The sequence below is a fragment of the Odocoileus virginianus genome, chromosome 29, assembly GCF_023699985.2.
Source record: "Odocoileus virginianus isolate 20LAN1187 ecotype Illinois chromosome 29, Ovbor_1.2, whole genome shotgun sequence".
NCBI classification, from domain to species: Eukaryota; Metazoa; Chordata; class Mammalia; order Artiodactyla; family Cervidae; genus Odocoileus; species Odocoileus virginianus.
In genome coordinates, this window is record NC_069702.1 from 37,156,925 (window position 1) to 37,170,272 (window position 13,348).

At 35.1% G+C, this 13,348-nt stretch overlaps 1 protein-coding gene across 33 annotated transcripts in view; it reads right to left on the reverse strand.

The window, feature by feature from the left end:
• ADGRL3 (adhesion G protein-coupled receptor L3) overlaps positions 1 to 13,348 on the reverse strand; it is a 912,058-nt gene that overhangs the window by 77,145 nt on the left and 821,565 nt on the right. For all 33 annotated transcript variants that reach the window (XM_070458356.1, XM_070458372.1, XM_070458374.1 and 30 more), the window contains one exon: positions 12,067 to 12,158. In XM_070458356.1, the coding sequence (XP_070314457.1) occupies positions 12,067 to 12,158 (92 nt within the window). The remainder of the gene's footprint in view (positions 1 to 12,066; positions 12,159 to 13,348) is intronic.

Here is a 13,348-nt window from a genome sequence, read left to right on the forward strand (position 1 = left end):
TTTCAATCAGCCTTTAAGCAAGCATCGTCTGCACTTTATATTTTAAAAAACTATGACCCTAAGTAATCACTGGGGCAAAAATTGACTTATATGTTTAAAAGAAAGATGATCTTTGTGGAAATCAATCAAAAGTGACTCAACTCTCTTAATTTATGTTAAAATATATAGTTTCAAATCTATTATTTCCTTGTATAATTGTTTATAAGCTAAAAATATATTAAAATAAATACATTAAAAATTAATGAAAATACTTTAGGATAGAATTTGTGAGTTTCACCAGTAGTAAGTAATATTGTTTTACAAGACAGAATTAAACAAGATAATGCTAAATACATGAACCTGTTTTGAAAGTGCACAGCAGTTACATTTTTTAAAATGAACAAAAAAGATTAAAACAGTATGCTTACACATTTTTAATTCCTAATAATAACTAGATTCTTGCATTAATTTCTTCTATGGTCAGACTGGTTCCAAAGAGGAAAAGGATTACGTCAAGGCTATATATTGTCACCCTGCTTATTTAACTTATGTGCAGAGTACATCATGAGAAATGCTGGGCTGGAGGAAGCACAAGCTGGTATCAAGATTGCCAGGAGAAATATCAATAACCTCAAATATGCAGATGACACTACCCTTATGGCAGAAAGTAAAGAAGAACTAAAGAATTTATTGATGAAAGTGAAAGAGGAGAGTGAAAAAATTGGCTTAAAGCTCAACATTCAGAAAACTAAGATCATGGCATCCAGTCCCATCACTTCATGGCAAATAGATAGGGAAACAGTGGCTGACTTTATTTTTCTGGACTCCAAAATCACTGCAGATGGTGGTTGCATCCATGAAATTAAAAGACACATGCTCCTCAGAATGAAAGTTATGACCAACCTAGATAGCATATTAAAAAGCAGATACATTACTTTGCCAATAAAGGTCCATCTAGTCAAGGCTATGGTTTTTCCAGTAGTCATGTGTGGATGTGAGAGTTGGACTCTAAAGAAAGCTGAGCACTGAATAATTGATGCTTTTGAACTGTGGTGTTGGAGAAGACTCTTGAGAGTCCCTTGGACTGCAAGGAGATCCAACCAGTCCATCCTAAAGGAGATCAGTCCTGGGTGTTCATTGGAAGGACTGATGTTGAAGCTGAAACTCCAATACTTTGGCCACCTGATGCAAAGAGCTGACTCACAGGAAAAGACCCTAATGCTGGGAAAGATTGAGGACAGGAGGAAAAGGGGATGATAGAGGATGAGATGGTAGGAGGGCACCCCTGACACAATGGACATGGGTTTGGGTGGACTTTGGGAGTTGATGATGGACAGGGAGGCCTGGTGTGGTGCGGTTCATGGGGTTGCAAAGAGTCAGACATGACTGAGAGAACTGATGATATAAATAAAAGCAAAGACTAGAATAAGTTCTGTCTGTCAAAGAATTTGGGGATGAATGAGCTGCAATAGTATAACACTTCCATTTTCATAATGTAGACATATACAGCAGACATTTAATGATGATAATTAGACATGAGAAAAAACTGGAGAACAATTATATCAAAGAATTTCTTGCACTCTGGTGAAAGTTCTAGGGTCCACAACAGATTTCCCAATCTGGGGATCTGGCAAAGGGACTGAGAACCCAGGGAATTCGATTTTGAAGGCCAGTGGGATTTGATTATAGAACTTACACGGACTGGGGAAACAGACTCTTGGAGGGCAGAAAGAAAACCTTGTGTGTAGTAGGACCCAGGAGACAGGAGCAGTGACCCCACAAGAGACTGAGCCAGACTTGCCTGGGCATGTCCTGGAGTCTCCAGTGGAGGCGTGGGTCTACAGTGGCCTGCATGGGGTAAGGGGCACAGAATACAATAGTTCTGGGAGCCATGGCATGCTGGCATAAGTCCTTTAAAAGGAGGTCATCATTACTCCCATTAATCCTAGTAGGGAAAACAGCCCCACCCATCAATAGAAAATGGGGTTAACAATTTTCTGAGCACGGCCCCACCCATCTGAGCAAGGTTCCAACTGCCCCTCAGTCAGTCCTTCCCACCAGGAAGCTTTCATAAGCTTCTTGTCCTTCTCCATCAGAGGGCAGACAGAGTGAAAATTGCAATTTACAGAAAGCTAACCACACTGATCACATGGATCACAGCCTTGTCTAACTCAGTAAATCTATGAGCCAGGCCATGTAGGGCCACCCAAGACAGATGGGTCATGGTGGAGAGTTCTGACAAAACGGGGTCTACTGGAGCAGGGAATGGCAAACCACTTCAGTGTTCTTTTGCCTTGAGAGCCCATGAAGAGTATGAAAAGGCAAAAAGACATGACACAGAAAGATGAACTCCCCAGGTTGGTAGGTGCCTAACATGCTACAGGAGAAGAGCATAGAAAACAGCTCCAGAAAGAATGAAGTGGCTGAGCCAAAGTGGGAACAATGTCCAGTTTTGGATGTGACTGGTGGTAGAAGAAAAGTCTGTTGCTATAAAAAACAGTATTTCATAGGAACCTGGAATGTTAGGTCTGTGAGTAAACGTAAATTGGAAGTGGTCAAACAGGCAAGAGTGAACACTGACATTTTAGGAATCAGTGAACTAAAATGAACTGGAGTGGGCAAATTTAATTCAGATGGCCATTATATCTACTACTGTGGCCAATAATCCCTTAGAATAAATGGAATAGGTCTCATAATCCACAAAAGAGCCTGAAATGAAATATTTGGGTATAATCTCAAAAACGACAGAATGATCTCTGTTCGTTTCCAAGGCAAATCATTCAATATTACAGTAATCCAAGTCTATACCACAACCTCTAATGCTGAAGAAATGAAGTTGAATGGTTCTGTGATGACCTACAAAACCGTCTAGAACTAATACTAATAAAAGATGTCCTTTTCATCATAGAGGACTGGAATGCAAATTAGGAAGTCTCAAGATATACCTGGAATAACAGAGAAGTTTGGCCTTGGAATACAAAATGAAGCAGGACAAAGGCTAACAGTTTTGCCAAGAGGACATACTAGTCATAGCAAACACCCTCTTCCAGCAACACAAAAGACGACTCTACACATGGACATCACCAGATGGTCAATTCCCAAATCAGAATGATTATATTCTTTATAGCCAAAGATGGAGAAGCTCTATATAGTCAGAAAAAACAATACTGTGAGTTGACTGTGAACTTCTTATTGCCAAATTCAGACTTTAATTGAAGAAAGCAGGGAAAACCATTAGGGCATTCAGTCATGACCTAAATGATTAAACAGTGGAAGTAACAAATAAATTCAAGGGATTAGATCCGATAGACTGAGTGCCTGAGGTACTAAGACAGAGGTTTGTAACACTATATAGAAGAGGCTTTGGATGATAGCACTCTTTTCTCTCTTTATTTTTGCTTTTGAACACAACTGCTGAAGAGTAAGGTGGTGGGAACTGAAGGAGATACCTCTGGACCAAAAGCTAACACTGTGAGTGACAACAGCCAATAGGCTAAGGGTGGTAAATGATGGAAAGATCTTAGGTACTTACTAATATCACTGAGCTATTAAATCAGCTACAGAGACACCTACTTCTGGATTTTAGTTTTTATTAATCACCAGGATCATTATGATATATATACTCACAGCAAGGATATCCTAACAGAAACATACCATGATAAGGGACACAAACCAATCTGACTGGGAAATAACTATCTTAAGCTTTTGTCATGTCTGCATACTACCTTTACATTATTACTTTTTTATTAATCATCTCACTTTGCTTAATGGTTTAACAGGAAATATATCATTGTCATAAATGGAAAAAAAAAAAAGCAGAATCAGTTACCACTATAGAAAGTAATAAAGATAGATAAAATAAATCAATGTTTAATATCTGAGAAACACTAAATGCAAAAATCAAATCAAATCAAATCTATATACCAATGATTTCAAATTTAAATCATCAGCTCTCTTTACTATTCCAACTGCTTATGCATCATCTACACTGCAATATTTAGTAAGTCTTTCAAAGTTATGTTGTTCAACTCCCCTCCCAAATCTCCTAATCTGCCCCAAGTGTGTCTTTTCCTACAGTTCCATATCTCAATACCCTATGCCAAAAGCCTTGGAATCACACTCTACTCCTTTCTCTTATAGTCTGTGTAAATAAATTAGCAATTCAGTAAGTTGTATCTTCAATACATATTCAAAATTTTATCACTTCTCATTTGTTAAATAAATTAATGAGCAATTAAAGGACAAAAATAAAATCTGTTTATACATTAAACAAATAAAATATGTGAATAATATGGAATATAAATATTACTTAATTATAATTATTCTTGTATTTCTTCCACCCTAATGAAAGTTTAAGTGAATATTTGCTCCTAGTTATTTTGGGGGAACAACTATAGCCTTGTTATAACTACTTATTTTAGATTAAGTTGTTGCATGTATAATTACTATAGAAATGCTGGTTTCATAAAATAATTCTGATTACCAAGCTTTCCCAGAGTCTGAATGCACATTTCATATAGGATACAAAGGAAATCTGAGTCTAGTCAAAATACAAAGAAGACAGGAGCTTTTACACAGAAAAACTTTTACATTTTTCTTACAAAGGAGATTTTTTTCCCCCTTTAGGCAGTCTTTCAGGCTTTCTCATCCTTAGGCTGTAATTGACTGTCCTAATCCTGATATAAACTTGATCATTTTGGGGAAAAGTGAAAGAATTATTCGATCTCAAGGTAAAATGCCTGACAATTTTCCATTGTGCCTGTGACGGTCATCCTTCAAACTGGTTTTTTTTTTTCTCTCTCAGTGTCAGCTCCCAGAAAATGAAGTATGCCAAACACAGTCATGCAAAAAACACCTGGTTCCTAGAAGGAGCTCATGGGGATCTGAATGCATTTTAAAGAGAAAGTCTGAAAACAGAGACTAATGCTTTTAATATTTCACAAAACTTAAAACTACAGCCTAAAATGCATTATACAATGAGACTGGCAACAAGACTGACCGAATGCATAGCTTTGTGAACTGGTGGCTAAAGTTAATCTTCCATAGAAGTGATTGTTAAATGTTTGTAGTTGAAATTAAGCTAATCAGTAAAGGACTAACTAAAACCTGAGGAAAGTCTTAACTTATTTGAAGTAAATCTAGTGGTGTCATAAAAATACACAGAACTTCAAACAGTGCTGTTTAGATTATATTACTCTTCAAATACAACTCAATCATTTATGATAACTTTGTGTGACTCTCTTAAGAACTAAAGTGTTCACAGTGTGTGTGGGTGTTGACAAGTATATTTGACTTAAAAGTTTTGGAAAAACACATCTCAGTAAAGTGTGTTGGCTGAGAAAATTTTTTACAAGAGGTGATGGTTTCTAAACACATCTCTAAATGCTTAAACTAATTAGAAATCTATGGCATTTACTTTAAATGTAGTAGTTTGGGTGGTGGAAGGTAAACAATGAATAAAATTAATTGAATAGAGACACAATTTTTTTTAACGTCTTCACGGACTATATAAACTATACTGAGCTTCCTGTATAAAAGCCCAAAACAATATTTCAACCTTTTACATCATAGCTAGTATTTTTCCCTTCACGGATCACAACTTTGCCATGTTGAAGGGGCTTTAGTAACTCATGAGTTATGCTGTGTGGGGCCACTCAGGATGGACAGGTCACAGTGAAGAGTTCTGACAAAAAATGGTCCACTGGAGGAGAGAATGGCAAATCACTCCAGTATTCTTGCTAAGAGAACCCCATGGACAGTATGAATAAGCAAAAAGTTATGACACTGGGAGATGAGCCCCCAGGATGGAAGGTGCCCAATATGCTACTAGTGAAGAGCAGAGGGCAATTACTAACAGCTCCGGAAAGAATGAAGTGGCTGGCCAAAACAGAAATGATGTTCAGTTGCGGATGTGTCTGGTGGTGAAAGTAAAACCCAACATTGTAAAGAACAATGTTGCATAGGAACCTGGAAATCAACCCTAAGTACTCCCTGGAAGGACTGATGCTGAAGCTCCAATACTTTGGCCAACTGATGCTAAGAGCTGACTCACTGGAAAAGACTCTGATGCTGGGAAAGGTTGAAGGCAAAAAGCAAAGAGGCCAGCAAGGGATGAAATGTTTAGATAGCATCACTGACTCAATGGACATAAGTTTGAGCAAACTCAAACTTCTGGTAAGGACAGGCGAGCCTGGCATGCTGCAGTCCATGGGGTCGCAAAGAGTCAGATACGAATTAGTGACTCAACAACAAGCTAATATTTTAGGAAGAATGAGAAAGTACTATAAATATTTTCCTCAAAACTCATCCAGAAGGCATTGAAGTGGGTGGATATTTTTATAACACATAATTCAGAACTAGGTTTCCAGTTTTCATAAAGGATCAAACTTTTAAGATACTGCACTGACTACAGTATAAAAATGATACCATTTTAAAAAGCAGGGAATATATATATACATATAAAATTCCATCTTAATATAAAGAAGAAAAATCAGAGTATTGAAAGTTGTGTACTGTTATATTTTTCATGATTATATTATTCTGCTTTTCCACCTTCAGTTTTTAAGAACCTACCACACTTAACTTCACGAAGTACTAATGTAGTACTAGCAAAGGTAAATGACTTAATTATTTCTACAAATATCTAGAAATACAGTACAAAGCAAAAGTTACCTTGTTAAGGAATAAGTAAGTTACTATGGATACCATTAAAGTAAAACATTTTTCTATTCATCCCTGAAGCTACTCAGAAGCCTTCTTAGATTTCTTTATGTGTGGCAGATGTCCAAGTTCACTGAGACACTTTTCCCCCCTAATTTAAAACTAACTACAGAACTTGCTACTTATTAATCAAATGAGCATTTCACTCCTGGAGCCAATTCTTTCTTAATAGGATAATTTTTGCCTAAAAAAAAAAAAAGAGGATCATATCAGGCAAGTTCTATGTGAGAAACAAAGCCAATCAAATTCTAATGAGATTTTGATAAGAGAACGAGCAAATTTTACTAAGGAAAACACTAAGATCCAAAGGCAGAAATGTATTTCCACATAGACTGATTAAAAATAATCAAGCCATCCTATATGAACACTAAATTATGTTCTGTATTCTTTATATATATACGATAATTTTAATTATAGCAAAACTTAATAAAGCAGAATCAATTACTCCTAATTCTGAGGAGATACTGAGACTGTAGAGCCATGATGTAACTTGTGAGGTCATAGAACCAATTCATAGTGAAATTGTGTATAACGTGAGCTGTTCTTTCTCTTCAGCACTATACCTTCCCTTAGGAATCAGAGCACAGGGAGGCAGGAAGGCATGTGAAAGCTGTTTCTTTAAACTATCTGAATACTGTGTTTGCCAATCCATCACTCATGCAAAACCACAGTGAAAGGGAGATACCAGGAACTGGAAAACAGGGCTCGTCAAGATAAGAAGCCTGGATGCAGAAGATATCTGTCCCTGGGAAAGGGCAAAGGGACAGATAGAGGAAACAGAAATCCAGCAGATTCTTTTTTTCTCCATATGGGCACCACCTTTCTTTCTTTGCCCTAAAAATTCCTATTATTTATTTTTATTATTCAAAGTCATTGTGATGCTGTTAAATAGTTTTTCAATGATACAAGTAGTTGATAACTATAGAAATGATCAATTTTTGTTTCTCAGGTAAATGTCAAGAGTGCTATAAATGTTCCTTAAAAATTAAAGTTATACATGTCATAATACTTCAGCAATACTATAAATTAAGTTTGTGCTGATAACAATTAATTAATTGCTTTATTGTATTTATATATATATATATTTTAAATTAGGCTAGATTTTCCTTATGTCTGAAATTCAACCTGAAAATTCAAGTGACTGGAGTTATTTTTTGCCTCCAAATATAATTACCTATTTCGATGAAAAGAAGACAAAGGACAAGTAAGAAAAGAGCAAACAGAAATGTAGTTTTAAGTACTTTTCTGATTATATCTGAGACATGGAGTACCTCTACCTCCATAGTTATGTTAACTATAGCAATTTATTATTATTTTTTCCCAGAGTATATCATTAATATAGTCATGATCCAACCAAATGAATACTGTATACTAACATCAAAATGTATTTATTTACTTATTTTTTAATAAGTCAAACACTAATTTATTCACTTATAATAAGAATTAACTGTCAAGTAGGCTGGAACACTTCATGTCAGCTGGTTAGCAGATATTCTCCCCATACCACACAAAAAAGATGTATTATTAATATGATGACTATGAAGTAAATTTAAATTAAAATATAACTAAATAGTTTTTAAATGATTAATTAATTAGAGTAGCATAAGTCATGCAGTGTTAGGGAAAAGAAAGTCTGTAGAAAAATAGCAGATAAGACCTGAAGGAAAAGTGAGTGCATCTAGAATGGCCAAAGGGGCACATAGCTTAAAATGAAGCTGTAGGAAGGGGCAACTAGATTAGGAAGGCTTATCGGAGAAGGCAATGGCACCCCACTCCAGTCCTCTTGCCTGGAAAATCCCATGGACCGGGGAGGCTGGTGGGCTGCAGTCCATGGGGTCGCTAAGAGTCAGACACGACTGAGCGGCTTCACTTTCACTTTTCACTTTCACGCATTGGAGAAGGACATGACAACCCACTCCAGTGTTCTTGCCTGGAGAATCCCAGGGATGGGGGAGCCTGGTGGGCTGCCGTCTATGGGGCCGCACAGAGTCAGACACGACTGGAACGACTTAGCAGCAGCAGCAGTGAGCCATGGTAGGAAGTCTGGACTTCAGTGTAAGAGTAACAGGAAACCACTGATGAGTTTTACCCAAGAGAGGTACATGATCAGATTTAAACTTTTCAAGAGATCGTTCTAGCTAATGAAGGCAGGGGCAAGAATCAATGTGGGGAAAAATGTCAGAAGACCATTGAAGCAGCTTTGCGGAAGTTCACTGTGGCATAAAAGGTAGTGGTGTAGTGAATATGGGAAGAAGGAACACATTTTGGATAAAGAAGATATTTCTTCTCTGTGAAAGAACATATATAATAAAAGTAACAAATATTTAATAAATGTATGAATGAATGGTTTTAGAAAGACACTGTCTGGCAAAGGCCTTAGCAAAGGCCTTATATAGTGAGCTTATTTTCTCAGCAAACTGTAAAGTGGTGGGTTTTATTCATTATTTTACAAAACAAAACATAACAAGACAACATACATTTTTATGCCCTCTCTCCATACTAAAATAGATTTTCCAAATAAATCATGCCTTTAAAATAAATACCCTCATATCACCCATACCACTTAAAATTTTGTATCATACAGATGCTTATTTTTACTAAAAACAAAAAGGATGCCACATTTTGTATTTTGCTTTTTCTTAAATTCTTTTTTTTTCTTTATAATTATGTCCTGTTGATTTTTTTTTACAAGCATCTATGAAATAGTTAACATATTTTGAATGGAATAAAATGTCCTTCAAATTCTGTAAAGTTCTAAGAAATATTTTCTTGAGACATTTCTTAATTTTCTCTCTCCCACATGTGCTCATGACCTGTAGATGACCATTTTTCTTACTTTGTAGAGGAGAACAGATAGAAATTCCTCAATTTACTGTTCTACTCTGGTTCTACCACACATGTATATCACACCTATTAACTATTTTATCCATTCTGAGTAGACAAGAATTCCCCTAGCTGGTTTATGGTATCTCAGAACAAAAGTGTCTCGTGAAATCGAATGAAGTGGAATTATTGTCCCACTATTCTGGATCTCATTCCCCACAATTTCTTGGATCAGGATTATAGCACATATTCCCTTTCCTCTATTTCTAACACTTTTAAAACTGGTTCTTTCCCATCAGCATATCCATATGCATATCTTTCCATCTTAAAACTACCCTCTATATTCTTTATAACAGCTACCATATTTACCTCCTTGTACCTTACTGACTTTTCCTTAAAAACCATCATCATTACATCATTACATTCCTGATTACATTCCTCTGCTCATTTGATGACAGGGTATGTATGCTTCATTACTATACCCATTTTAAAGAAGAGAGAAAGGCTCAATAAACTTGCCAAAGGCTGTAAACTATAAAGGAATGTAGACAGAATTCAAATCAAGACAGCATCATTTAATGCTTTATTTTGCTTCATAATATAAAATTTGATGCCATCTCTACTATTACATGTAATTATTGCTTTTGTGTGCTTGTTTTCCTAATTAGTAATATCACAAAGATTCAACTCATATTACTTAAGGAAATACATATAAATAATGAGAAAACAAATGTATCTTTTAAAATATGTGACTCTACTAAGTTCAAGACATTTCTAAAATTTTTAATTTGGTAAAAGCTGTCACATAAACATCAAAGTGTTATTCACTTCTTTCTGATAGTACTTTAAAATGTAACAAAAATGATAATAAAATATTAAATGCATTTTATATTACATAAAGATAGATATAAAGATATAATTTATATGAAAGTGAGTACAAATATGCTAAGATAAAGAAGTTATATTTTATATGCCTATATAATTGATCTAAATTCAATACCATTAGGAACAAAGAGTCCAAGGAACTATAATGACATTTTAGAAAGGCAGTCTAGTTGTACATAATTCAAAAGTGTAATGACTCAACTTTGTAATATTAAACTACAAAAGACTATTACTCACAGTAGATAAGTTCTAGTTTGCTCCAATATATTTTTATTTTTTCTAACCCTTTAGCTACTTTTTCAACTGTTATAGACAGAAGATCCCTTAAACCAAATTAAGCACTTAATTTCAATGCACTTGGTCACTACAGTCTTTAATGCATGACTTTATTCTGAAAACACATTGAGGGCTTACTATAGGCAAGGAACTATGTCAGGTGCTAAACATAAGTAGATGAGAAATGGGTGACAAAGCTGCTATCTGAGGGAGTTCAAGGAGAATGTCAGTAGCACATGAAAGTTACAGGCAACCTCATTAAACCTCTGAAAGTATATTCATTTAAATAAAAATATTTAACCAGTTTACACATAGCATAGGCAATCACATACAAAAGCTACTTGATACAGACTATATGTTAATGGCTAAAGTACATCTCCACACTATTCTTTCTCAAATGTCACAGCCTTTAGGGAATAAGACAAAGTTCTTGGTTACACTAAAGAACTTTTTTTCCCCCAGAAAATGTAAATTGGCTTCTTTATGTGTATAGAAAGAAGTACTACTAGGGAGGAAAGGAATGTGGATATTTTCTTATCTCTGCATGTTTCAGACTTTTTGAGCATAAAAAAGCAGATTTTGGTTAAAGGATAAACCTTGAGAGTTAAAAGATGATTGCATAGTGAGAGTCTTCTGGTGGGATTTACTTCCCAAGATATTTGCTAACATTTCAAAGAAGGTAAAGTCTGGAGCCTTATACTTGTATACCATAGGATTCTACATTAGGGAGATGTGAAGTTTCTCTATCTCTCAGGAGGACAGAAGGGCAGCAGTATAAGAATTCCTCTGCAAACACCCAGATTAATAATTTCTGGGTTCCTCACCTGTAGTGTAAACACCCCCATTTGGTACTTGCCAGTGGTACCATCTTGCTCCCTTCCCACTGCTCTGAAGTAGGAGATGGAATGTTGAGTACTGGTGTGGCTATTGCTCTATGAAACAAGAGTCTGCCTGATATAGTAACTATGTTTTTGCTTCCTGGACAAAATAAATAAAGGCAGCTAATAAAAACTTGGTCTTCCCTGGTAGCTGAGTTGGTAAAGAATCTGACTGTAGTGTAGGAAACCCGGGTTCAGTCCCTGGGTTGGGAAGATCATGGGGTCACAAAAAGTCAGACATGACTGAGAGACTAACACACTTTCAATAAAAACTTATCATTTTTTAAATTATAATTTAGGAGAAAAAAAGTTTCTTTGAAGACAAAGCTTCTTATTTACAGGCAGATCAAGTCACCTAAGTAGTCAATAAATGATCTTATTCAGCAAAGAAAACACATTGATCTTTATCATTTTGTCATAAAAATCTCAATACAATTAAAAGCATGAATAGTTTAGTGGATCAAGGTAAGATAGACTAAAGAAAAGCAAAAGAAAAGTTACTTACTTGATATTATCAAGACAGCCAGATTCAGGTTTCAGAATGGCAGTGTGATGAAACATTTTATATAAAGCAATCCCAAGGAAGATTACATTAAGCTGGAATGTAAAAGGTACTGTTATGTAGTATAACTGGAGTAGAAAAAAGATTAAGTCTGTTTTCTATGACAGATGAGTTGTTCTGGGAAATTAGCTCTCATAAAATAATTGGATCACAGATAATCATCTAGTATTTTTGTAAAGGCAGCTTGGAAACTTGAGATACCAAAGGATTACAAAGCATTGATATGCCAAATGCAAATAGAAAATCAGCAGCAGTTGGAATGATGCTGTAGAAACTATGAAACAATTCAAAGTCAAGTATATGTTTATAAAAAAGACAATACCTATTTCAGGTTGATATTAGATCCACCCTCCAAACATGGACCTTAATTTACTGTTCAAATGATGTATTACAAAACTAATATTCAAAGTCATAATATTTGTGAATAGCTAGATCAAAAGGGTTATAAAATACTGGTTAAATTCTCATGCTACAACAAACTAGAATTAAAGTAGTGGGCAACCCCAATGACACTGTTATATCACTGGACCAAAAAGAGCATATGACATGAAATAAACCACATGTTAAAATGCCCTTGTTACCTGCTTTGTTTATACTTCAGAACTTGGGGCAACCTGGTATTTTAAAATGGTAAGCATATAAATAATGATACCAATAACAGTATCTAAATTAGGGTAACCAGTTCATATTTGATAGATATTATGCATTTAAAAATAAAAAAGAAAGCATTATTCCAGAATGTTTACCTAATTCACTTGTCATTCTCAAGTAAAATCCTCTTAAATTTTAAAGTTTTTGAAATTTATATAAAAACAGAATTGGAAGGAACATGAAAGTTATTTATTTATTTTTTTGCCACATTTCCAATTTGATTTCATTCATAGTTCAAATTATCCAAATGAAAATGAAAGAAAATGTACTACTGTCAAACAAAGTCATCACTGTTTAAAACTTATAAAACCAAATGGATTAGGCTAGATCAAGTTCTTGAGGAGCTATAGTACTGCATAAACTTGTTCAAATGCATGTTTTCTGCTCCCGAGGGTTTTGATTAAGCATTTTACAATACAAAAGTAGACTAATGAGTGTCTAATTGCTTGAGTTATTTAGGGTCAAATAAATACATGCTTACCCCCAAATTAATCTATGTAAAATAAAGATAGTCAGCACAGGGAGAGTGAAAGTTTTATTTCTTGACCTGGGAAACACATAGTTAATGAGGAGT